The following is a 27,475-nucleotide window of genomic DNA, read 5'->3' on the forward strand; positions in this document are numbered from 1 at the left end:
TCACACTAAAGTAAAATGAGTCTAAATTATGATCTCAATAATTGACATTGTACACAATTATTACAAATTCATCACAGTACAGCTTTTTTAGTAATTATTGCTTTGAAATTGTCACTGAATAATGAGAATATGAAGTTAGCCTTACCTGAGACATAATTATACTTGAAGAAGTATAATTTGAAATCTAAATAATGTGGTCACTATAATGAAGTGGTCTTATCATAAAGGTATTATCATAGTGGTAGTCTTTGTAAAGAGATGAGCACTATCTATTTTCACAAGTTTTGATCAATTTCATTTCTTCAATTTCAGTTTTCAATTTCCACTGTTTCCAATGTCCTATGTTGTAGTTTGGTGCAGAGAATGAAATGTGATTGCATGGGCCTGCAAAAGCAGGGAATTCGAATGTGGGCACAAACTACACTTTATCACTGAACAAGTCATATCTCAGTATTGGGGTACAATACTTGTATTCGGTAACTTGTATTTTAAAGGTAACCAACTTTTTAATAAGTGCTGAAAAGTTCATGGCCAAGCAGTAATGGATTACAAAGTTATGACACATCACAGAGTGAAAAAGTAGACAATTTTATATGCCCATATGCACTATTTTTGCAGGATCAGTCACAAATTGTATGGTGATAGCATGATGTTTGGCAAAGTTTATATGTCCACATGCTCTAGCTGTTTTCACGGCCCAGTCACACATTACTAATACTTGCAGGAAAAGCAACACAGAAAGTAAGCTACACTGCTGCTGAGTGACTGCTCTAATAGATAGTTAAATTTGCCACATTGTAAAAATCAGCAGTAAATTTCACTACTAATTTCTGCCACAATACTCACTATTTTGGGTGACGTTCACTACTTTTGTAGTGACCCTCACTACACTTGTAGTGACCCTCACTACACTTGTAGTGACCGTAGTGACCCTCACTACACTTGTAGTGACCCTCACTACACTTGTAGTGACCTTCACTACACTTGTAGTGACCCTCACTACACTTGTAGTGACCTTCACTACACTTGTAGTGACCCTCACTACACAGTAGTGTACGTCACTACATGGTAGTGACAGTCACTACATAATTAGTAAGTGAACGTCACTACACAAAAATAGTAAGTATTATGGCAGACATTAGTACAGTAAGTATTGTATTTGGTAATCTATAACTTTCCTTGTGAGTATGGTACCAGCCTGTGAGTCGGTAACCTTGCACTCCTAACATAGTACTACTCCCAGTTGTAATTATAAGACAATAGGGTAAGCACATGATCAGTTGTGACTTATCAAATGTGGAAATTTGAAACCACTTTTCACAGATCCGGTTACATAATTATAGAGTAAATATATAGCAAGTTATTGTTATAATATAATAGTTTTAATTTTCATGCTTTTGTGAATTTATTACATGCACTGGTTTCATGTTTCTTCTTTGGTTCCTCTACAATTATGTCAGCAATCATGTTTAAAACAATTGTGGTCTGATAGTGAAAAATATATACTGATCTATGTTAGTAATAGCTACCAGACAAACCATCATGTAGTTTCAGTTCCACTCAGTCCCTGCTATTACAAGATGTACAAATGTAACTGCCTGTTTTTGTATTTTTTTTGTGTGAATGTGTAAATTTTACATTTACAGAAAATATTATGAACTCTTGATAAATTATATATTTTTTAAACACTATAAAGATTGACAGTCAACTTAGAACCTTCACTTCTGTTTTTATTGACTATGTTTTCTTCATACTCTACCATCTCCTTTGTTTCCTCAGAAAACGCATACTTTAAACTTAGAGACCTTAAGGAGTTATTTTGCTCTAAAGACTTCAAGATTATTTTTATGGCTTCTGCTGACATGTTGCCAATTATAAACAATCTAGTCAATGAATTGTTATCCTTTAAAAACTCTGCTATTTTAATAGCTGATTCTTGACTGACAAAATTGCATTGAATATTCATTGTGCTCAGCCTGTTGTGTTTGTTCATTCTCAAGGTTGAAAATATTTCCATTAGTCCTGCTGCACTTAAGTTACTAGAATAAACAGATAGCAAACGTAAAGTTGATAATTGCTCCTGTTGTAAAAACTTAATAATTTCAGGCATTGTTTTATCATCAATAAAGTTGCTGTTAACTCCAAGCCCTTTTAGCATGCTGTACTTGTTATTTGTTAGTGTAAAAAACAACCCTCTAACTTCCTCATGGGAGGATAAGTTGTATAATATCGCAAGTATGTTCAAGGTTGTGGTACTGAATAAAGACAAATTATCTTGGAATGAATTGAACTCAATCGCCAAATGTTCTGTTTCACAGGAACTCACAATGCTAACAATTTCTGGTGTCACATCTGATGTCAGTGAGTTTAGTTGCAACTCAATAAATTTAATTGTTATGCCATTTTTTATTAGTGTCTGATGAAGCATCCTCAATCCAGTGTCTAAAATGTTGCAACTGATCAAAGTTAGTTTTCCCCATCTCTTCCTGGATGAATGTGAGAAGAAATAAGTAAGGTAGTATAAATCATTTGATGAAAAAGAGAATTTCTCAGCATCAATAAGTATAGTAGGTGTATTGAAAGATGGTTTTCTCTCATAACACAATTTTCTTTCCACAATTTTAAGAGATTTTTCATCATTTGCTTCAGAGAAATAATAAAACAACCTCAAACATTCTGCATTATTCTCTAAAAATTTGTCAGCTATGGTACCAGGCTGGCCACCACCAGCCAAAAAGTGCTTGAAAGCTTGTCGCTGTCCCTTTGTTCGTCCAACGTACAAAGCAAATGTATTAGAGTAATTTTTATACTCAAACTTTTCTATAAGCAACTGTAATTCTTCTTGATAAGATAAAGTACAAATTTTGCAAGCTGCAAGGTATTCTTGAATAGCCAAGTGGATGAAGCTGAATAACTTAGTTGGGCTACCCATGTGGGTAGTATGTTCTGTAACTTGCAATAATCCAAAGCCGTTTAAGGCTCCTGGAATTTCTTCAATATTAGGACAACAGGACTTTATTTCATCTAAAGTAAACACAAGTTGATTGTTATCTATAGCCTTGAGACTTAAGGTATACAGTTCTTGTACAATTGTCTTGTAAGGGGTGGGAAGGTTATCAAGATTAGTGATATTTTCTTTGCCAGGAAACTTTATTTTAGTTAAAAAGTTGAGAATAGTGTGAAGAATGAAAAGGCCATATAATTCTGCAGAAGACTTTGGTTTGACACCTTCCATAAATAGCCACGTTAAAATTTTCATTTTTAATGGTACATAGCAAAGGCTGCTGATAGAAGGATGACTATCAAGATAACATGACAGTTCTTTAATACTTTCTGTATTCCTCTTCAGAGATTCCGCAATAAAAGCCTGCTGCTCCTCTTTTGTAAATCCCAAGATATCCACATAACTGCTAACATTTTGGCGAATCTTTCTTGAAACATGAGGGCGTGAGGAAATAACTATAGCAGCTGCAGGTAAAACTTCTTTGTTTATCAGTCTTGCTATCAGACCATTTTCTCTTAAGTGTTCTGGAAGTTCATTATAGCCATCTAATAAAAATGTGACATGTTTTCCACTATCTTTGCAAAAATGTGTGACATAATTACCGACATTCTCTACCTGAATATTTTCTCTGTGACAGAAATACTTAAAAAGTTCATCCAATGATTTAGTATTTTGCACTTTCGGATGTCGAAGATTAATGAGAAACACCAGATCACTTGATGTAAGGAGCTTACCTTGTGCCCACCGGTAAGCAATTTCTTTCATTACCTCTGTCTTTCCTATCCCAGGGGCACCTTCTATGAGTGCTATTCTAGGGCTATTACTATTTGGACATTCTAATGATGAGGTAATGTTTTTGAGATTTATTGTTATTTTAGAATTCTTTATTCTTTGGATGTCTTCATCATCCAATCTATGGTCTGAAATAAGTGATCCTCCAGAGTCTGTGAATATGTTGGCTCCACCAATAACCTTCCCTTTGGCAAATGACTTGTAAAAATGTATGTTTAGTCTTTTTAAATAAGGTATGATAAGTGGTGGAGTGAAGTGTACTTGCTCTGGTGGCCACATATCTTCATTTGTCATGAAGCGTGTTTTTTCATAGCGTATTTTTAAACAATTAGCCAAATCAATACTTTCTATTCCTGTAAATAAAAATAAAGCTAGTGAGTGAAAAAAGTGAATAGTTGCATTACATAACAATACTGCAGTCTTTATAACTGGCATTGCACTGATTAATAATTTTATTGAGTGATGTTAAAGCAGTGTTAATCTATAAGAATTGCGGTCGTCATTATTACATTGCTCATAGAAATCTGATAACCTTTGACTGAGTTTTGGGATCAATAAATGATATTATGTAGAAATTGGTACAGTTTAATGATAATTACAACAATTGTTAACTATCAGTTTTGGGTTGGTATTAAACTTTGGATAAAAGGGGGGAAAAGCATTAGGGGTGTGGTAATTATGCTGGAATAATTTTCAGCATAATGCCAGAAATCATTATTCTAGCATTATGAAAGAATTATCAAAGATTTTATGGATGAACAATCGATATGCTCTAATAGAACATTCACCGGATCGAAATACTCTAATAGAAAATTCACCTATTATACTCTAATAAAGCAATAATTCCTATTTTTTGCATAGAACAATGAAATATCTTGTTTATGTGCAATAAATAACCATAGAATTTTAAATAAACAGTCAATTCTACATTTCTATTTCAATTTATTGGAATAATTTTGAGAATAATGCATAAGTTTTGGAACATAATGCAAGCTTTTTCCAGGAAATTCTGAATAGAATAATGCAAAGAATCATGAGCATAATTGCCTCAGCCCTAAAAAGCATCAAGCACAATGATAGCATATTATAGTTGGCAGAATCTCCAGTACAATATGTGTAATGATAATAATCACTTTATTAATAAGAAAATGTATTTTAAAAATAATATACAAAAACTGTGAAAATTACTACAGCTTTTAATCCCATTATTAAGTTACCAAAATGATGGAACATTTATTCAAGGTTCAACAGTACATTACTGCCAGGTTTAAAATAATATGTTTTTGCAATTTATATAGTTGTAGTACAGTATTTGTGATAAAGCTTAGCTAATTAGAAATAAAAATCGTAAAAACCAGCTATCATAATAGGCTGATTTTGCTGGTAATTCTAAAAAGCATAATCGGTGGTATACAACTCTTATTATATATATAAATATGTGTAGGTAATGTACATAATACTCGACCATTAAACCAGTTCCTGAGCTTATTAAATCACATACACAATTAATTAGCTTAAGAAATCCTGAAGCCATTGTTATAGCAGCCAAGTACTGTATGTACTGTAAGAGTTAGGTTACGATAATGATGTTTTCTGCCATACACTGTGTGCTACTCTATCTCTAACATTGATTATGTATTGCATGTTCACAATACATTGTGTATTACATTGTGCCTATGCTGTTAGAGTACAATGGCAATTTATACAATCACATTTCTGTCCACAGACTAAATGTGCTGAAATTATCTACTGATTATGCTAACATTGTGCATACAAGGAAAGTCCATTAATAAATCATTTTGAGTTGTAACTACATATCTATAAGTGTGGGGGAAAATGTTAATAATATTCTGATGTTGCTTTTATGTAGAAATTTGTGTGCAGCATCTTTACATTCTAATACATTATTTCTTCTGTTAAAAAGCCAACACCTAGAAATTTCTCACAACCATGCACTCACTTTGGTACTTGGTTTTCATTGATGGTTGCCTAGAAGGCATTCCTGGTACCTGAGGATCATTCAAAACATGTCTAACACAATCAGCAGCAAGCATTGCAGCAGTTGGCTGAAATATTTTGTTCTTATTTCCATCTCCAAAATCACATACTGACTTTACCAAGATAGAGTGAGTCTTTGTTTGTTGGATAGCTGCAAATAGGATACTTCCTTCCATTTCTATTCCTATTGCTTCTGGAGAAAATGATTTCAACAGTTTATTTTTAAATTCAGCATCATCAATGAGGTATGGGCCAGATAGAATAGTCCCATGATGTATCTGTGGTAGTGGCATCCCTGATAAGTGATTGGAAATTTCCTTTGACGCATGTGGCCAATTAGTCTGTGAGAAGATCTGTTGTAAATAACCTGATGCTGGTATTGCTTCACCACGTGAAGTAAAGCCTCCGTCCTCTACCCTTGCCTTGTCATAATTTACCACCTTTGAAGACACAAGCACATCACGTAGTTTGGTTTTTCGTTCCACTCCACAGGCAACACCCACACCAATGATAGCACTAAAATTAGGAAAACAGTGATAAGCCAAGTTTGGTGCAAGGCTTACTCCAGTTCGTAATGTTGTACCAGGATCAATTTTAGTAACTGCAGCTGCACAAGCTCCATACTGGCCTAGATAGTAAATTGCTGTGTCAGTTGAATGATGACTATCAATCCTGTGGTGGTATGTGTAGATACTGTCGTGTCCCTTTAGTGGTTTCAGGTAACTCTTTGTGGCATTGAATTCATTTTTATTCACAGTCAATAATAAAACTTGGACTTGGTTTAGGATATAGTTATAGATAGGCAATAGAGGGACTTGGGTTTGTTTGTTAGCAATCCGTTGAAGCTCATCGCTAGTCCACTGTGATGTTGCACCTGTGTAAATGAGAGTTGTATTAGCATCCTAGGATATAATATCTTATGCATGTCTTTATTTGTTTTGGAATTCTTATGGGTAAATTACTGTATTAATCAATGCTCATGCTCATGCTTGCACAAAATATAATATTCACTGTCATGCACAATATACAGTAAGATTATATGTTCTTTAAGGAGTAGAAGTCTACAAGGGGGCCAGTCAAAAATGCTAGCACATTTGCAATAAACAGCTACAGCAAGTTGCTGTTATCTTTCCCTACCACCCACCTCCTCAATCTCTTCTCCCATTAGCTACAAAATAGTTAATGTAATATAGGCAGTGCTCATTTGTCTAAGTGGAAGTTGAGTAGGTTATCCCCAAAATGCAGAGGAAAACTAACTGATGCATTATTTTCAGGAAGTACTTGAGCCTGAAACCATAAGAGGACAGATATGCTTGCTAATATGCAGACAAGCAATTGCCCAGGGATAATGCCCTACAGGCTCTGGTGTCAGTTGATTCATAGGGACCTGCCTATTATGCTATGCTGCACTGCTCAAAATTTTTACCTATTATGCTCAAATTATGCTCAAGCTTTATGCCTCATTTCCCATGTTTTGCTAATAAATTTGCAGTTATGGGCACATAATAAGTGGCTGAAGCACATCTTTGCTCTTCAAAACTGCATATGACAGAAAAGATCGATATACTCTAATAGAACAGTCAGCTGCCTGGTTGTTTTATTAGAGTTATTGACTGTTCTATTAGAGTGTATCGATCTTTTTCTGTAATATGTAGTTTGACCATCAAGGATTTGTAGTATGGCTGAAATATTCTTCCTATTATGCTAGCATTATGCTCAATGCTTTCAGGCACCTATTATGCCCATAATTATGCCAGCATGTCCCTACAGTTGAATCTATTTACGGAGCACCAATATCAGGCTTATACTTAATCTCATCCTTTATTACATGGATACATTTGGGATCAATATTTGACTCAGTGAGTCCGGCATTTTTAGTTAAGTACTAGTGAATATGTTCTTAATGTTATTAGAAACCTCGTACACTTTCAAAGATCAGAGAACAAGATTCCACCAGGTTATTGCATCATTATTGCAGTTGTTGAATGACGCGCGCTTTGTGCTTCTTGGCCTCACGACTCACGGTATTGATACCATGGCTGCAAGAGATTTTGCTAATATATACACCTGAAAGTCTGAGGGTCACTGGCTCATGGGCTAAGAGTTTATAATCATTTTGGCAAAACCCAACACGGTCATGGTATAAGTTTATCACTCTAGGCGCACTCACCTGAACTCACTCTGTTTCTATTATACATTGGTATCTGATATTATAACTGATAGTGGTTTTAATAGTGTGTGCTAAAAAGCCTACAGAATGCTATTCATATTATCATAATATGCTTTACGCACAATGCCAAGAAATGCAATTGTGGTATCTAGTTTTAACATAATTAAAATTTTAGTGACCATGGTGGTTTAATCCTCACAACTCAGGTGCACCTCAATGCAATTTCTTCATTACAATCAGCTAGCAATAGCATCTTAATCCTTGGTTTTATTACTGTGTTAAATACTAATTGTTCACAATAGGCTAACTGCAGCAGTGTGGGTCTCATTGTGGTTGTAAAAAGGCATCCCAAGTGTCTTACCAATAAGACACCTGCTACCATGTTTCTTCATAGAAACCACCATACATCAAAGTAAACTCTACATTCCTTTTGTATGATATGATCGAATCAGCGTTTGAGCATTAATTGGATGGCTGCAGGTTGAGGCTGCCCATGGGTTGTTTCTCCTTTCTCCACCTTTACAAACATACTTTATACAACAACTTTAAACAGGCTGCAGGATCAGGTGTCCTACAAAGCTTCAGAATTTGTGCTGTAACACCTTAATAATAAAATAAATAAATTCACTGAATATTTTATCATATTTTATCAAGAGAGCAATCTTCCACAAGAAGTGACCTGCAGGTTTCAGTGTATATTGTTAACCATTAATATTGTTCACAATATTGTGAACTATATGTACAGTGAAACCTCACTTAGTGGCCACCTCTTTAATAAGACCACCTCTTTAATAAGACCACCTCATTATATTGGCCACCTCTAGTAGGTCCCAAATATAGCTAAGCATTATTTATGACCTCATTAATAAGGCCACCTTGTTATTCAGGCCAAATTTTTTGGTCCCACAGCCTGCCATATTAATGTGGTTTCATTGTACTTATGTGAATTTTTATTTTTCGTAACTTTTCTTTTCTTCAGGTTCACTGATGGGCACTATGAAGCATTGTTGACTGGTACGTGTATAATGTGGTGACTTGAAATGCTAAAACAGTACGTAGCATGTCTTGTATGTACATGTAATGTGTTGTAATGTGTCCACACATCCACACATCTTAGAAATAAATATAATTGTATTCTCTATAAATAGTCAGTTCCATTGTGCCACTGGGTCATAAGTTGGTTGAGTATGGATCATCCAGGGCACTTGAGTCACATTTTGTCCTGGCCAAGTGGATCTCATCCACTGACAGAATATACAGGATCAGATCACATGTATAAATTACGGTGGAACTTGTTTATTGCCACCTTCACTCATTCAGCAGGTAACAGTGTATAAATTCTCAATTGGAATTGGCTTTTCAAGAGTGGTTGTCTTTCTATACTAGTGGCCATTAAGACAGGTTGTACTGATAGAGTGTACACACTAGAGATGCAACAATATCCTCCACTTAGTGTCGTTTGATAGTGATGCAATGGAGACTATGTATTATTGCATTTAAATACTATACTATTATATTGCAACTCTAGCACGTATTTATAACAGGAATGTTTGTTAACTGTTTAGACATACTGGAGCCGCACCCACTCATCTGGATTCTACAAATGGAGTCATACCAACTTGTTGTCATCATACTTACTCGTTACTCCCATTGTGTTTGGATGAATATACATGCCGTCATGTGAGACTTGCTACCATGGCGGGCCACTGGAAAATATTTGCATAGCAGTTATATTACAGTCATTATTGTACAATTCTTACATTATTGTTGTGAAAAGTGTTTGGTATTCATGTGTCTCCTCTGTATGTTGTAATTACATGTGTAATTTTGTGTGGGGGTGCTATAAAATGCAATAATGCATGGTGACAATTGTATTAGGCGATTTTGCACACTTCCTTTTAAGCTAGCTACATGTGCTAATTACTCACAGCTTGTGTCAACAACTGGTAACTGCAGTTGTACTCTTGTGTCATTCTTTAAGCCGCACCCTTAGAGGACAAATTATGTGGGGGCGACTAATTTCAAAACGAAGGATGGTATGCAGCACCATAGATTATATCTATGGACTATAATCTATGGCAGCACACTTCTTGGTGGCTATATGCACTGATTAACTACATAGAGCGCCAGTTCATCAATACCCAGTGACCGCAGTTGTGCTCTGCGTCCTCTGCGTCATTCTTTAAATTCCGAGTAAAATTCTTAGAGAGCAAATGACGTGGGGACGACTAAATTCAAATTCAAACTAGCCATTCTCGAAAACAAATGTTTCAATCTGAACGAAACTTTTAGAACAGTTTAAAGACACATTGCCCTACATGTCAAGCGAGTATTGCGGAAAACAACAATCTGGGATTTGTATTTGGCCTCTAGGTCGACTGAGGACGACTGAAACTTCGTTTGGTGCTGAAATCACGACTGTATAGGGTAATCATGTATGGTGAAATCGATGATGTGAATCTTGAGGTGATTGAGTGAATACTGAAGCGATAACAGGGCGATCAATGTTCGGAATGCACAAAGGAACGCAGGGCATACACCTGTGGTTGCGTCTAACCGCATGCGATAAAAAAAATAATAAAAAAATAAAATGAAACTTCCCCTTTGATGTCGGCAACCTCGATCACGAAACAATCGGCATGGATTTGCTTCACTGCTTGTGTGGTAGTTACTAGTGACACGATGAGTTCAACTCCAGAGTTTCAGAAGGATAGCGTAAGTGACGGGTGGATTACAGGAAGGCCGAATTTGACAACGTTCGTTCTTGTAAAATCCTCGAGGGGTCCGTCACGGACTGGAATCCCGTACAAGTCATTTGGAATCCCTCGGAATCTCGCACAAAATCTGGAATCTTGCCTTGGAATCTGGAATCTTTTGGTTGATTAAAGTCCGTGAATTTCCGAATAATTCCGGATATTCTAATAGCGTGCAACTCGTGGTATGCAGCTCGAGATGCAGCTATAAGCTTGTTGGCCTGTTATAACTTGCCTTGAGCTGTTAATTTCACTTCGCTTCAAACTTACTGTGTCTATATAGGTGTTTAAGAGCTTTTATGGATTCAACAGAGCATGAGTGTAGAGTCGAACTGCTGAATAGTTTTTTTTGTTGTTTTTTTTAAGATTAGAACATACAAATAACAGTTAAACAATTAAATCAAAACTTGGTGAACTGAGTCTCTGACTGCTGAATAGTCGAGTCTGTTGTTGTGAATGGACATGATTCAAATTTTGTGCAAGTTCAGTCAGGTGTTCCCCAAGGAACTGTTCTTGGCCCATTGATGTTTTTGCTCTACATTAATGACATCAAGTGTGGCATCTCATCCCATTTGAAACTTTTTGCAGATGATTGCATATTATATCGAACTATCAATAGTCAGCAAGATCAATTATTATTACAACATGACCTCAACATTATATTAAAGTGGACTGAAACTTGGTTAATGGAATTAAACACTTCCAAGTGTGTGGTACTTACCTGTAGTAGACTAACATCCTCCTCTACTTTCAACTATACTATCAGAAATTACTTTTTGCAGCGAGTTACCCAACACCCTTATTTAGGAATTCTCTTAGACTCAAAAATGTCATTTACACCTCATATCAATCAAGTTATCTCTAAAGCAACAAGGATGCTAAACTTTGTTAAACGTAACCTTTATAGATGTTCTGCAGAAACTAAATGTTTAGCCTACACCAGTATAGTGAGACCACTGTTGGAGTATGGATCGGCAGTATGGGACCCCTACTTGCAGAAGGAGATACAAAGTATAGAAATGGTACAACGACGTGCTGCTCGTTGGGTCAAGTCAGACTACCGATATAACAGTAGTGTTACATCTATGTTAGCAGATCTACAATGGCCATCACTTCAACACCGACGATACGTGACTAGATTAAAAGTATTCTACAACATTGTTTACTCCTCATCAGTCTTAACAGTCCCAAATTATTTCACCAACACCACATATCCCACCCGCCACCACCACCCCTTCCATTTTGAGATTCCGTTTGCTAGAACAGATCATTATAAATTCAGCTATTACCCCAAATCTATCCGCGATTGGAACAATTTACCAACTGACACAATAGAATCCCAATCTCTACAAGTATTTTTAGATAAATTATAACTGACTCTCATCTATGTGATTTGTAATGTTTTTTCCTTACCTGAACATATCAGTTTGTAACTGTGTTTTCAGTAATCATAATCATAATCATAATCATAGTCTCGAGTTTTGCCGAGTCCGTACTAGTTATGTCTCCGATTAACAGCGAACCACAAGGCGAATCCAGAGCCTATCCCAGGTACAGCGAAGTCTACAATGAGTAGCTAATGAAGTTTAGGTGCCGAGTTAGGTGCGAGTTGAACACGAAGTTGAGCAGCATTGTCTGAGCTCGCCGGCATTCGAGGAGAGCGTCCGAGGCACTGATCGTCTATCCAAGAGAGTAGCTCGAGGTAGCTGTTACCTTTCGGTGGGGACTATTCTACGGAACGGAACGGAACGGAATGATGGACTAAACCACGGAACGGAACGCTTTCTCAAATTGAAGCTTGCAACTTACCATTGCTGAAACTTCCCTTATAAGTTAGCAGTGGCATCTCCAGTGGGTGATTAAACATAAAATAAAAAGAATTAACGGATCTATTGTGGGTTTTTGTTGGTTGTCATTAGTAACGAAGTATTATTGTGGGATGAGCTGTATCAGTGATGTTCATCCATACGGAAGGGAACTTTATGTGAGCTGTTTTTCTTATTTATACTTTAGAAAACAGTCTGGGCCGGTCTTTCAAGTCATAAGTCAGTGTATAAATAAAGCAAGCAGGAAGATACTGGTAACAGGAAAGAGCCAGCTGAATTAAAACTTGAAGAATTTTGTGCAGTGTGTGAGGAGCAAATATTTTGGCAGACCGCAAGGAGGGTATATTCTGCAAACATCACTGAAGTGTATGCATGGAGTTATTTATATATTAACAGCTGGTGCAGTGGACTAATGCCGTATTCAATAGTGAGCTGATTTTATCTGTTGCACAATTCAAGGATGTGTCTGACTGCTAGCCTTGAATCAGGCTAAATGCCAAAACTCCAAGATCAGCCAAATCTCTATTATAAGCCGCATGTGAAACCATGCCCGTAGCCACCAGGCAAACATGATTTGGACCAGGATGTGTGTGTAATTTCAATGTATCTAGTCAGACCTGAAATGGAACACTCACATTAATTACATACCACCTAAGAATCCTAGGTGTAACATTTCACGTGCTTCACTTCAAACAAAACAGGTTAAATTTGTTCGTCTATTTTCAAGTGATTCCCAGTCCAGCTGGTCCATGAAATTACAATGGGATCACATGTATTTGTTACAGTGCGGGCTGTCCAGTGTTGGATCTACTCTAGAGTTGAAATTTCAAGGTAGACTCACTGCCAATGTACTGACACTAGTACTGTTGTAGCATGTTTAAGTGGAGGACAAATGAAATAGTAATGCTAGATTATTTATGCATACAAATTTTTCATAATGAAATTGATATCCCATTTTGATTTGTACTTCCACTTTGCAACATATTCAAGAACAAGAAACTACCACACTTAATTTCCAACCACTGTCATTAATTAACCAAGGTCTCACTAGTCTGTAATTCACCTTACTGTAGTGATTTTATTGATTCATCTGTATGTTTCTTCATTTTCCTTTGATGTTGTACCAAGAGTTCTTAATGAGGTGGAGAGTGTCTAACTTGAATGCATTCACCAAACACCCTGCTTAAAGTAACACCTCGGCCTTATTTCAGAACAAAGGTTTTACCTTCTTCAGCAATACTAATCAACAGTTTTCTATCCCCCAGTAAAGGTGTTGATTTGATGAAAGGTGAACTTTACGCAGGGTGTTTGTACAGGCCATACTGAGAGTTAGACACTCTCCCCCATACAAATCAGTATTATGAACTCCAATTGGTTGTACAGTATAGGTAAACAAAGATAAGATTCTCTCCCATCTTATTCTAGGATTTCTATTGACAAGGAAAATTCAATTATTTGTATAAAGGCTCAAAATTGAGAAAATATAAAGAAAGTGAATTAATATTATACAGTCAGTTTGCTTTTGGATATTTAATGTCTCCAACCACAACAAAAATTTGATGAATCCATGCATCTCATCACTGGTCGTCTGAACATTCTGAAAGTGATACCTCACTCAATCAACCATATATTCTGTTTATTAGACTGAATAAAGTCATGATTACCTAAACAATCACTTAATTAATGTTTTATAATTATCCTATTCCATTTTCCTGGAGGTTCCACTGATAAAATGCAATTTCAGCAATGATAGCAGTTAGCCAAGCTGCAAGTTGATTCAGAAAGCATTCCATTCTGTAAAATAGACCCCATCCAGAATTCAACTCAGTACTCAGGCTGAGATATCTGACAATAGTCCACTACTCTGTTAATGAATCATTGATGTTCACACAATATAGCCTCCTTGAGGTATCTGAATGTTTGCTCCTCACACACTGCACAAAATTCCTTTAGATTCTGCTTAGACTGAGTTGATTCAGCTTGTCACCATACTTGTTTCCTTTGTAGTGTAGCTATACACATACTGATTTATGCCGATTAGAAAGGCTGGGCCTCAGACTGTACATTCTAAAGTCAAGTAAGTAAAAATAACTCACATACTAGTAAAAACAAGTCATGCATTAAGTTCCCTACTTGATATATCCGAAGATGAACACACTGAGTCAGCTATTCCGATTACAAAACACGTCTTATCAAACTTAACGTACTACCACTGATGTACACCTATGATCTTTATGACATACTCTTCTTCGTAAAATCAATCCAGCATCCATCTAATCATTTCAATATCAGTAACTATGTCAACTTTTGCCGCAATCCTACCAGATCCTCCACCAGTAACAAGCTTCAACACAATTTTACATCAACCAACAAACAAAGAAACTTCTACTTTAACAGATTACCAAGAACCTACAACAGTCTACCAGTACTTGACTTAAATCAACCTTTTCTCACCATTAAATCACGATCTTCTGGCAGCATTTTACAAACAATTTTAACTCTGACAATCCCCATAGTATGCACTTTGTTTGCCCTTGTAGTACCTGCTCCAAGTCTCCTCGCCCACCAAACTTCAGCAGTAATTAATCTTTTTTTTTCTTCTTCTTCTTCTTCTTGCTCTCTCTTAAAATAAGTACTTAGCTATATAAGTAAGTTTATTATTAAATACACATGTAAGTTTTAAAATTATAGGATAGTTCAACTATATACCAAATGTAAATGTATGTAATAACCTTAGCCAGCTAACTTGATTCGATTGTAATTTTATACATTCAATTGTAAATGTAAGTTGTACGTATACTTTTTCTGGCTGTGGGCACCAGTTGCCCACAGACCATTGATGCAGGCCTTGCCTGCATTAAAAAGCAGTTAAAATAAAATAAAATATTCCCACAATTAGTACTTCATTACTAATGACAACCAACAAGAACCCACAATCGATCCTTAAATTCATTTAAGGAACGGAATGCTTTCTCAGATTGAAGCTTGCAGCTTAAAGCTGCAAGCTTCAATCTGAGAAAGCATTCCGTTCCGCAGTTTAGTCCATCATTCCGTTCCATTCCGTTCCGTAGAATAGACACCTTACCTTTCCACGCATTGCTGTAGGGCTAGCGTGTCATTAATTTTGTTTGAGTACAGGATTTTAATTTTGTTAATTGGATTTCAGTAATTTAAATATTTCTTGGAATCCGGAATCTTGCCTGAAATTTCGTGGGATTCTGAATCTCGTACAGGATTTTAAGGTCGTGGCGGACCCCTCGAAAATCCTCACGTAGTGGTCGCGTCATTTATTGTCTGCTGCGCGCGTTTCTGCTTTACTTGCCGCGCGACTCACTACCGTGAGTCTTGATATGAATTTCAAAAATTAATGGAAATATCTATAATGGATAATGAACCACCTGCCCGCATGTATTTTTGAGGTCAATGAAATGGGAAACAAGGAATTTTCTTGGAGTGGCCTAATATTAAATTATATAGATGAATGTTAACTCAATGTTCTGATTTGCCATATGCTTGCAGGTTAGGTCAAGCTTGCAACCACATTGCTGTTCTGCTTTTTTATATTGATTACCATTCAAATGATACTGATTTGCCTACAGATAAGTCCAAAACCTCCTTAGCTATGACATGGAACCAGCCATCCCTAAGAAGGTTGTCACTCCGGCCCGTGCCACTTCATGACATTTGTCAAGCCTAGTCTTGGGGATGATCCTGAACGTAGATCACAACGAATCAAATGGAGCACATTTGATCCTTGCCAGCACCAACACAGGATTTTAGATACAGATGCAGTAGATAAACTTTTATACACTGTTCAAGACTCTGTTCCATCTACAGGGCTACAGCAGTTCTGGAGAAGTTGCAATACTTCAAAAGCTGCTATGCTCACTGAGTCATTGTGGAGCCAAGTCATTTATAGTCAGATTCATCCCATGACATCACACCATTTCTCCCCATCTACTGATAAGTTTTTAGATAGCATGGGACTTCCCAGGAAGACATAGAAATTGCAACATTTGACCAGTCAGACCGTGAGCTTTGGTATGCCTTGTGGAATGGTAGACTGACCAGTTCAAGGTTTGGTGAAATCTTGCACCGACAACCAACAACAAATTCAAGACAACTTGTCAAGGATATCATGGGCCTATCAAATGTTTGACTCCTGCAATGAGGTGGGGAAAGAATAATGAGGAAACTGTCCGCAAAATTTATGTAGTCAATAGAGCAGCTGAAGATGAAAATATGATCGTTACATGCAATGGATTACATTTATTGGTGGAGAAGAGTTGCTTGGGTGCTTCCCCTGATGGAATGGTACAATGTTAATTCTAGTGTTGACACTTTGTGCAATGGCTGCTTGGATATTAAATTCCCATACAGCATAGAAGGATGTGTAACAGTTGAGTTTGCTCCTAAGACCATTGCAGAGAAGTTTGGCAATAAGTTTTTCATGAGACGTAGGGTGGATGGAAGCCTGTATTTACCATGTGATTATGTGTACTATGCTCAAGTACAAGGGCTAATGGCTATTTTAGAAGTGGGTGGTGTGATTTTGTTGTATTTATTGGAGGTGAAATTGTTGTTGATCGTATCCTAGCTGAAGTAGAATACTGGAACAATCTGTGTGAGAAGCTTGATGGATTTTATGCTCAGCACGTAATTCCTGAAAATACTATCTGCAAAGATAGAAAATGGAACGGAGTTGTAATCACTGTAATCTATCCTTGTTGTGAGGTTGTAAGGTCAAGTATTTGTTACTTGCCATGTTATAATACTATAAAGAGTACACAACATCGTGAATAACTGACTATACATACAGGGTACATACAGTACATACAAGTTTTACACACACAACCAATCCTACTGAACTAATGGTACATCAAAATTAGTCAAGTACATACAAATACAATTTATACCACTGACTAGGTCAAACGTTGTATTAGGAAAGGTTTTATTTAAAATGTCAAACCTTCTTCCACAGTCAATAGCTCACTCAACATGGATACACAGTTTGGCTATTCTTGTTCTTTCTACATCTAATGCTGGCATCTGCTTTTTCTTTGATTCTAGCTTTGGTGGACCATTTACTGGTATTCCTCTTTTGGCAACCAACTCCTGAATATTAAACCCTTTGTCTGCCATGATCATATTTCCAGGTTCTAGTAAGTCAACAAGACCAGACTGCATTGTAGTCTCCTGATCTGACACATGGCCACCCCATGCCTCTGAAACAAAGCTGATAAATCCAGAGGGAGTGCATCTGACCAATATCTTCCAGGTGTTGCGGCTCTTGTACTGAGAATAAGTTATTGACGTGTTCATTAATCCTGACAGACGCTGGAACTCAATTTCATAACAATCAATGATAATCCGTGTGTTGAGAAAATGACATTTAAATGATGCAGACATCCACTGCAATACTTGGTCTCTGGTAGGAAAAGGGAACAACAGTTTAAGTTCCTTTGACAGAAACAAAATCCATGTGGCAAACAGCCTGCTTTAAATGGCTTCGCTGATCTTAAATCTGATTGAAACATCTAGTCCATGCCTAAGCTGGATCAATACTGAGAAAAGTTGGCCTGCAATTGTTAGGCCAGCAAATGGTTGACTAATGGGCACACTACAACATCTCTTGTGTTACTACCATTCCACAGAGTTAATGCTACTGCTTTTGGTGTTAAGTACGCTACAAATGCAACAAAACTATTGTAGGTAGGCAAGCCAGTGTAGTAGCGTGTCAGCTTATCATTGCCTTCCAACATTATTCTGACACTAAATTTTGGTCTTAACTGTAGCTGTGCATGTGCACATAAGCACTCATACTGTACAGGGTGGGTTATGGTGTCTTCTGTTTGGCATTCTGTTATATACATTACCATAATGAAATGTGGCACACATGACACAACTACCTTACCTATGTCAGCTGGGATTTCATCTTCACCGACACTGGCTGCTGTGGTAAACAATAATCTTGGCTGCTCTTCTATTACCAATTCTTCTCTTCTAGTACCGTAGTTGTGGTTGCATAGAAATGCACACAGGTTGTGCTGCTGTTCTCGCACACGTTTTTTTGCTTCCCTCTCTTGCTTTCTCTTCTTCTTGGCTCTATTCTTAATATGTTCAAACCTCGCACAAGCTGGGATTGGCCCTTAACTACATTGTTGTCTTTTCCAGACTGACACTGATGGAACAAAATCTGGATGAGTAGACACATTTGATTTCTTCCCCAAAATAAAACGATCTGAACAAACACGGTCTCCTGTGCCAGGGTGCCATGGTGTTCCATCTTCGTTCTTCCAGTTAATAAACACTAACCAATGGCAGCGACACTCAGACTCAGGAGGATTCAATAAAAACTACGGGGAATGCCTTTCCTTTGTCTAGTTTTACACCCAACAATCGCACAAGTATTTGGCATTGTTAACGCAACCTCACAAGTTGCCTACCAGTGTTACAATTTCCACAATATCCTACTTTATTCTGTGTCACGTGGAAATCGCCTATAGAGTACCTTTAGCTTCTGGAGGCTGTGCCCTCAAGACCCCCTGCTCCATGTGCCTACTACCCTGGTGTACCCCTCTTGTCAAGCCCTGGATCCGCTCCTGGTTCAGCGTAATACACAGGATTACAAAATAATGAAGAACACTACAAGGAGGATTTCTGCAATCAATTCAATTGCAACGGAAAACTTCTCTAGGGGATCCATCATGTAGAACCCATAAAGCATGCATTGTATGTACTGCGGTATGCCACAAGGTACTTGTCAGGTTGAAGTGATATATATCAAGCAGTGAAAAATCAAGCCAGTAACCTTCAGCCATATATGCTTGTCTGAAGGCATTAGTCAGTCTAGCAATCAGTCAGTAGAAAATTCCGCTAAAATATTTTTAATTTCGTAGCAACCTTTTAGAAGCACTTTAGGTCATACTGAATGCATGGCAATTTGTAACCAATACTGCCAAGGTGTCATGAATGTATTGAAGCTGGTTTGTGGTCAATATTTTTGTGAAATGTGCAACCTTCCATGATTTCTAATGTACAATACTACCTACTGTATGATATACATGTACACCTTTACAATTAAATATATTAGCTGATGACCTCTAAGATGATGACATAATAGATAATGTTACACTAGTGGTAAACCATTACCATAGAAGGAGAAGTTATCCTGACACAACATGTGATGAGGTTTATCACATCACAATCCACAACAATTGTACAGCTAAAATGTATTCCAATAATTAAACTGAAGGAAGTGCTCTATTGTTTCATTACGAAGTCAGAATTTCAATAGATGATATTAATTTATATGTGTGGTATAGCTTGGTAATAACAGAGATCATTTTTATATGATATAGTTACAGAGATATCTCAAAGTTATACCTTAGCCAGGTTGATTTCTTTTCTTTTGAGTATACACAGGAAAACTTTTGGTGGTATACAATCATTGTATTGGACTGGACTACTGGCACAGCAGATCATGACCTGCTGTCTGATACTATTAATTATTGAACAATCACTGTGTGCGTAGCGCATGACTGGATAGAAACCTTCAGTGCCTGTAGGATACTATGTACCGTCACACACAACTTTTCACCTACGTATATGATTGGATATGCAAAAACCAGACATAATCGTACATTTTCAAATGTCTGGTTATCAAACATTATTTTATAATCTATATACTTAAACAAGTATATGCTCTGGCTGGATGTATTAATGTGAAGCATATAGAAAACGAATGCACAAAAGTGCCTATACTGTAAATGCTTTCTTGGCCAGATTTTGATATCATGTCTTTTGGTTGTAGTTACTCCATGAACACGTACCAGGGGCGGATCCAGAGTTTGGAAAGAGGGGGGGCACCTTTCTAAAAAACAGTTGAAGACCAAAAAAACTTCCTCAAAACCAGTTGAAGACCAAAAAAAAAAAAAAAAAAAGGTCACGACAATAATAGCTAGTTATCCTTACCAACTATATCACTTCTGTTATGTAAAATAAAATCCTATTTATAGCTTCATAGGTAAGCTACACTGCCTCATGAACATTGTGACTGCTTTATTAGAGTAATTGACTGCTCTATTAGAGTATCTCGATCTTGTATGCAATTTCTTGAAGGGGGGAATTTGCCCCAAATTCCCCATCCTGGATCCGCCACTGCGTACTTGTGCATTCTTGGCCTCGTCTTTTCTTACAGCTGGGCTGTTTTTGGTACAGGATTAATTTTTAAAACAGACGATGTACAATTGTAAATTCATGTACTGGTGCAGCCATTGTAAAGAAACTTAAAAGTGAAATAGATGACTTTATTAGGGTGACTGTTCTATTAGAGTATCTCGATCTCGCATTTGCTACACGTAGTTGCCTTTCGAATCATAATTCAGTGGTTTGTAATCCGATTCTTCTGTACTACTGCAAGGACTTTCTATGATGATTATTCCAGCTACATACTGATTTTCAGCTCGTTGATCTAAGCGGTTTGCCTGGTAGACACGAAAACTAATAGTTTTTTATTCGATCGCGTAATTTTGACACAGGTTGGGGTTTGTGTCATATCTCCATGGTCTTTATCCCGATTCCTTTCAAACCACACCAAAACACTCCTACGATGGTTGCTCCATCTACATATCAATTTTCAACTGATTCTTCCAAGGGGTTTACCCTGTAGGCGTGACAGACCTTCGACCTTATTTTATGCAAATAATCGGTCATAACTCCGTGAATGTTCATCGGATTCCTACCAAAGTTGATACGGAGATCCGCCTTAATGAGCCCTTTAAGTGTGCCAAATGTCAGCCCGATCCGAGTACGCATTCGTGTTTTATGGCGGATTTTGCGAAGTGTGTGAAATGAGAAGATGAAGAAAAAACGAAGAAATTAAAACGAAATGTTGTTCGCTCGTATCTCGGAAATGGCTGGAGCGATTTTCTTCAAATTTGGTATGTGGACTCCCCTAACTGGCCGGCACGTATGTAGCAAATTTGGTTCCAATCGGATTAGGGATCACAGAGCTACATAGGTGTGAAAAGTGCGTTTTCTTTCTTCCAGTTAATTATTATTATTATTGATTGTTGTGCAGACCTCAAAAGAGTATGGTGCACAAAAAAGGGTACAATTGCTACTGTCAATTACAAAAGAAAAACAAACTTATATAATTATACAATATTTACTATACACAAGACCATATATACCAAGAGTTACTCTACTATTATTAACTCTTGATATATACACATTGATAAATTATTAAACAGTTACTAGTCCAGCTAGGCTGCGCTTGAATTGGTCAATCTCTGTTAAATCAATCACGTGTTGGGGTAAGGAATTCCAAATATTGATTGCAGAGGGGAAAAAAGAAAATTTATAACAGTCAATTCTAGTCATTGGGGTTAAAAATCTCTTATCATGGCCTCTGGTGTGATGTAGGTTAGGATTAGGAAAAAGGAAATCATCAGCATTAATATCGATTTGGTGAGATATAATTTTAAATAACATTGTAGCCTTCTGTTCATTCCTGCATCTGGCTAAGGTGGGCCAATTAAGGTTAGATAACATTTCAGTGACGCTGGAATATCTAGAATAGTTGTTAAATGCAAACCGTGCTGCTCGTCTTTGGACATTTTCTATGGCATCAATGTCTCTTCGCGTGTGGGGTGACCAGACTGTGGCTGCATATTCTAAGATAGGTTTAATCAGGGCTTTGTAGCAGTTACTTTTGACTTGGAGAGGACACTTGCTCAAGTTACGTTGCAAGAAGCATTTGGTGTTATTGGCCTTTTTAGTAATTTGTTTAATGTGCTCTGACCAGGATAAGTTTTTGTCGATAGTTACACCTAGATACTTAGCATGTGTTACCTCTTTTATAGTTTTACTTTGCAGTGTGTATTGAGCTAGTATTGGGTGCTTCTTGTTAGTGATTCTAAGAAATTCACATTTTTGTAAGTTGAATGACATTTTCCAGTCAGCTGCCCATTGTTCTAAAGTGTTAAGATCCTGTTGTAATCTGTGACAGTCATCTTGGGAATGAATCGTAGTATACAATAGCACGTCATCAGCATAAAGTTTTATCTTTGATGTAATTCGGTTAGGCAGGTCATTAATGAAACAAAGGAACAATAGGGGAGCGAGGACTGTCCCCTGAGGAACACCAGATGATACCCCAGTCAGGTCACTTTGTTGACCGTCAACTACTACACATTGAGATCTGTTTACCATAAAGTTCTTTATCCAATCTAGTATATCTCCTCGAATGCCATAATGATGGAGCTTGTGAAATAGATGGTAATGGGACACTTTGTCAAATGCTTTTGAAAAATCTAAAAATATTACATCAGACTGCTCTCCATTGTTCAAGGTTTCAGCAAAATCATTTACAGTTAATATCAGTTGGGACTCGCATGATCTTAAGCGACGAAAGCCATGTTGTTGGTCACATAAAATGTTATGGTGAGATAAATGAGCAAATACATGTGAATAAACTATGTGTTCTAGAGTTTTTGAACAAATGCAAGTCAAGGAAATGGGTCTGTAGTTATTAGGGATAGCACGGTTACCCTTCTTAAAAATGGGTACAACATATGCCCTTTTCCAATCAGACGGTAAAGAACACTGGTTTAACGATGCTTGGAAAACAACAGTAAGTGAGGGAGCAAGAAGTTGACTAAATTCCTTCAAAAATTGTGCTGATATTTCGTCAGGTCCAGCAGCTTTGTGAGTCTCTAGAGAATTTAATAGTTCAACAACGCCATTAATGTCAACCTGAATAGGATCAATATCTGCTGTTGGTGCTCATTCATCAGTGGGGGTGTATCTGTTGTGATTGGTGTAAACACTGAGGTGAAATAATGATTAAGGATCTTAGCCTTATCTAGACTGTCATTGTAGACAACTCCATCCACTTTCAAAGGTGCTACACCACAATGATCCTTTCTTTGGTTCTTTATATAAGACCACAGTTTCTTTGTAACAGAACCTTTCTCATCAATTAACCCTCCAATGTAGTTGTTATATGCTTTGCGGCATTCTCCTTGAACTTGTCTTTTAAAGGTTCGATAGACTTCCCAGTTTTGCCTACTGTTAGAAAATTTGGCCAAGTTATAGAGGCGTTGTTTCTTACGTGATAGTCGCCTTATGTAAGCATTTATCCAAGGTTGCTTTAATCTATTAGAACGAAGTTTGGTGGGAACAAGACCTAAACAATCGAAACACATCATCTTAAACTCTTCCCACAAGGTGTCAACTGGAGTAGAAGGTGAGAACTTATTTAAAAAGGAACTAGTAAATTGGGTTATAATTTCATTAATAGAAGATGTATCTGCCTTGTGCCAAAGATATAATTTTCTCTCAGTACACTGTTGTTGTTGTGGAAGTGAGATAGAGGATTCAATACAGACAGCTTCGTGGTCACTGATACCTGCTATGGAACTACATGAATGGATGAGCGATGGTCTATTAGTGATAAATGCATCCAAGGTATTGTTTGTTCTGGTAGGAAAGTTCACTACTTGAGTGAAACCATATTCTTGTAAAAAATCAAAAACTGTATCACATAGAGCAAGGGGATATGCAGAGCCTTGTGTACAACTATTCTCCCAGTCAATATTGGACAAATTTAGGTCACCAGCCAGCCAGATGGGTATGTTAGGGTAAGTTGTTGTAATACTGGTAAATAGATCACACAGGTCTTTTACATTTTGAACCTCTTTGTTTGGGGGTCTGTAGAAGGAACATATTATTACGGATTGGTGACAGTTTAGAGTGACCCGACAGACTACACTTTCAGAGTTAGTGTCAAATGTTAATTCCTGACAGTTGATTGAGTTCCGGCATGCTAAAAGCACCCCACCATAGCCATCAGCTCTATCTCTTCTGAAAACATGATACCCATCAGGGAAGAATTCGCTATTGGAAATGTTTGGTGTTAGCCATGTTTCACATACTGCCACAATGTCAGGGTCACATTCATCTAGTAATGCAGCAAGGGAGGCCCGTTTAGATACAATACTTTGACTATTTAGAGAAATAAATTTGAGAGCATGAATAGAATTGGAATTCCGATTAGGGTTGAGGTTGTTTTGGGGAATTTGGCACAAATCAGACAATGTAGAGTTACTTATATTACAAACTGAAGGGTTATCAGGAATGCTGATTAGAGGTACTGGGGTTGCTAGGGACAGAGGATTGATGACGACGAATTATGGAAACAATAACACCATTGCGAATAACCAGATTCTGTTCCCCACTAGATCTCCTATGTTTTAATTCATCTACTAGTTTTCTGTGTTTCTCTCATTCCAGTTTGGTTCTGTCTGGTGCTATATACACATTCTTGTGTTGGTCAAAATTGCGGAGCTTTCCGGATTGAAACAAGATTGAGCCTCTAGCAAGTACATCCTCAAGAGATATTAGTAAAGGTCTTGGTTTGGACTCATTTCTGCGGCCAAGGCGTGCTACTTTAGTTAGATTGACATCAAGATCAAAGACAGACTTGATTAGATCCTTAATCTCTGGTGTGTCAGACTTGGAGTCGGATGCCTCTCTAAAATTGTAAACTATCAGGTTCTTGCTTCTTCGCTCTCTGTCTGCCAGTTCATCTAGAATAGTCAATGTGGTTGCAGCAGAGGTCGGCTTTTCATTTGGTTGAGTGTGGGTGGTAGTTGATTCTGAAACAGAGTCAATCTCCATCTGGAGATTACTATTTCTGAAGAAGAGGCTTTCGATTTTAGAGGAGAGATCTTTAACTGACTGTGCTAAGGAATCGTATTTTGATACAAGTGAGTGTACTGACTTATCAGTCTTATTGTCTTCAATGAACTCTAGTGCTTCATCTAAATTTGGCACACAAGTAGTGCAGAAAAACACAAGGTTAATGCTGGGCTTACGTAGAATAGCACACTCTTCATCCTTCAGATTGGCGCACTTACTGTGCACCCATAACTGGCACCACTGGCACTGAATACTACATTCTTCCCCATCATTAATAATAGTCTTACAATTAACACATGTATCACCTTCCTGATTATGCTTCTTTGATCGATTAGCTTCTGGTGAGACTGAACTAGCCAGCTCTTTTCGTTTTATAGATCCTTTAGACATCTCAATCCAAATAGCACGCACCGGCTGTTTCAATAAAACACTATTATTATTATTATTGATTGTTGTGCAGACCTCAAAAGAGTATGGTGCACAAAAAGGGTACAATTACTACTGTCAGTTACAAAAGGAAAACAAACTTATACAATTATACAATATTTACTGTACACAAGACCATATATACACATTGATAAATTATTAAACAGTTACTAGTCCAGCTAGGCTGTGCTTGAATTGGTCAATCTCTGTTAAATCAATCACGTGTTGGGGTAAGGAATTCCAAATATTGATTGCAGAGGGGAAAAAAGAAAATTTATAACAGTCAATTCTAGTCATTGGGGTTAAAAATCTCTTATCATGGCCTCTGGTGTGATGTAGGTTAGGATTAGAAAAAAGGAAATCATCAGCATTAATGTCGATTTGGTGAGATATAATTTTAAATAACATTGTAGCCTTCTGTTCATTCCTGCATCTGGCTAAGGTAGGCCAATTAAGGTTAGATAACATTTCAGTGACACTGGAATATCTAGAGTAGTTGTTAAGTGCAAACCGTGCTGCTCGTCTTTGGACATTTTCTATGGCATCGATGTCTCTTCGCGTGTGGGGTGACCAGACTGTGGCTGCATATTCTAAGATAGGTTTAATCAGGGCTTTGTAGCAGTTACTTTTGACTTGGAGAGGGCACTTGCTCAAGTTACGTTGCAAGAAGCATTTGGTGTTATTGGCCTTTTTAGTAATTTGTTTAATGTGCTCTGACCAGGATAGGTTTTTGTCGATAGTTACACCTAGATACTTAGCATGTGTTACCTCTTTTATAGTTTTACTTTGCAGTGTGTATTGAGCTAGTATTGGGTGCTTCTTGTTAGTGATTCTAAGAAATTCACATTTTTGTAAGTTGAATGACATTTTCCAGTCAGCTGCCCATTGTTCTAAAGTGTTAAGATCCTGTTGTAATCTGTGACAGTCATCTTGGGAATGAATCGTAGTATACAATAGCACGTCATCAGCATAAAGTTTTATCTTAGATGTAATTCGGTTAGGCAGGTCATTAATAAAGCAAAGGAACAATAGGGGAGCGAGGACTGTCCCCTGAGGAACACCAGATGATACCCCAGTCAGGTCACTTTGTTGACCGTCAACTACTACACATTGAGATCTGTTTAACATAAAGTTCTTTATCCAATCTAGTATATCTCCTCGAATGCCATAATGATGGAGCTTGTGAAATAGATGGTAATGGGACACTTTGTCAAATGCTTTTGAAAAATCTAAAAATATTACATCAGACTGCTCTCCATTGTTCAAGGTTTCAGCAAAATCATTTACAGTTAAAATCAGTTGGGACTCGCATGATCTTAAGCGACGAAAGCCATGTTGTTGGTCACATAAAATGTTATGGTGAGATAAATGAGCAAATACATGTGAATAAACTATGTGTTCTAGAATTTTTGAGCAAATGCAAGTTAAGGAAATGGGTCTGTAGTTATTAGGGATAGCACGGTTACCCTTCTTAAAAATGGGTACAATGTATGCCCTTTTCCAATCAGACGGTAAAGAACACTGGTTTAACGATGCTTGGAAAACAACAGTAAGTGAGGGAGCAAGAAGTTCACTAAATTCCTTCAAAAATTGTGCTGGTATTTCATCAGGTCCAGCAGCTTTGTGAGTCTCTAAAGAATTTAATAGCTCAACAATGCCATTAATGTCAACCTGAATAGGATCAATATCTGCTGTTGGTGGCTCATTCATCAGTGGGGGTGTATCCGTTGTGATTGGTGTAAACACTGAGGTGAAATAATGATTAAGGATCTTAGCCTTATCTAGACTGTCATTGTAGACA

At 37.2% G+C, this 27,475-nt stretch overlaps 1 protein-coding gene and 1 long non-coding RNA gene across 2 annotated transcripts in view; both read right to left on the bottom strand.

The window, feature by feature from the left end:
- Positions 1-1,681: 1,681 nt before the first annotated feature.
- LOC136248195 (NACHT, LRR and PYD domains-containing protein 4C-like) overlaps positions 1,682-27,475 on the bottom strand; it is a 29,216-nt gene continuing 3,422 nt past the window's right edge. The window contains exons 3-4 of the mRNA XM_066040006.1: positions 5,757-6,668; positions 1,682-4,149 (exon numbers count right to left, since the gene is read on the bottom strand). Coding sequence (XP_065896078.1) covers positions 1,682-4,149; positions 5,757-6,668 — 3,380 coding nt within the window. The remainder of the gene's footprint in view (positions 4,150-5,756; positions 6,669-27,475) is intronic.
- On the bottom strand, positions 14,385-15,036 carry LOC136247576 (uncharacterized). The gene is made up of 2 exons (XR_010697653.1): positions 14,998-15,036; positions 14,385-14,952 (listed from the first exon to the last, which is right to left on the bottom strand). It is a non-coding gene; the product is annotated as an uncharacterized lncRNA (long non-coding RNA).

The sequence above is a fragment of the Dysidea avara genome, chromosome 2 (genome assembly GCF_963678975.1).
Source record: "Dysidea avara chromosome 2, odDysAvar1.4, whole genome shotgun sequence".
NCBI lineage: Eukaryota > Metazoa > Porifera > Demospongiae > Dictyoceratida > Dysideidae > Dysidea > Dysidea avara.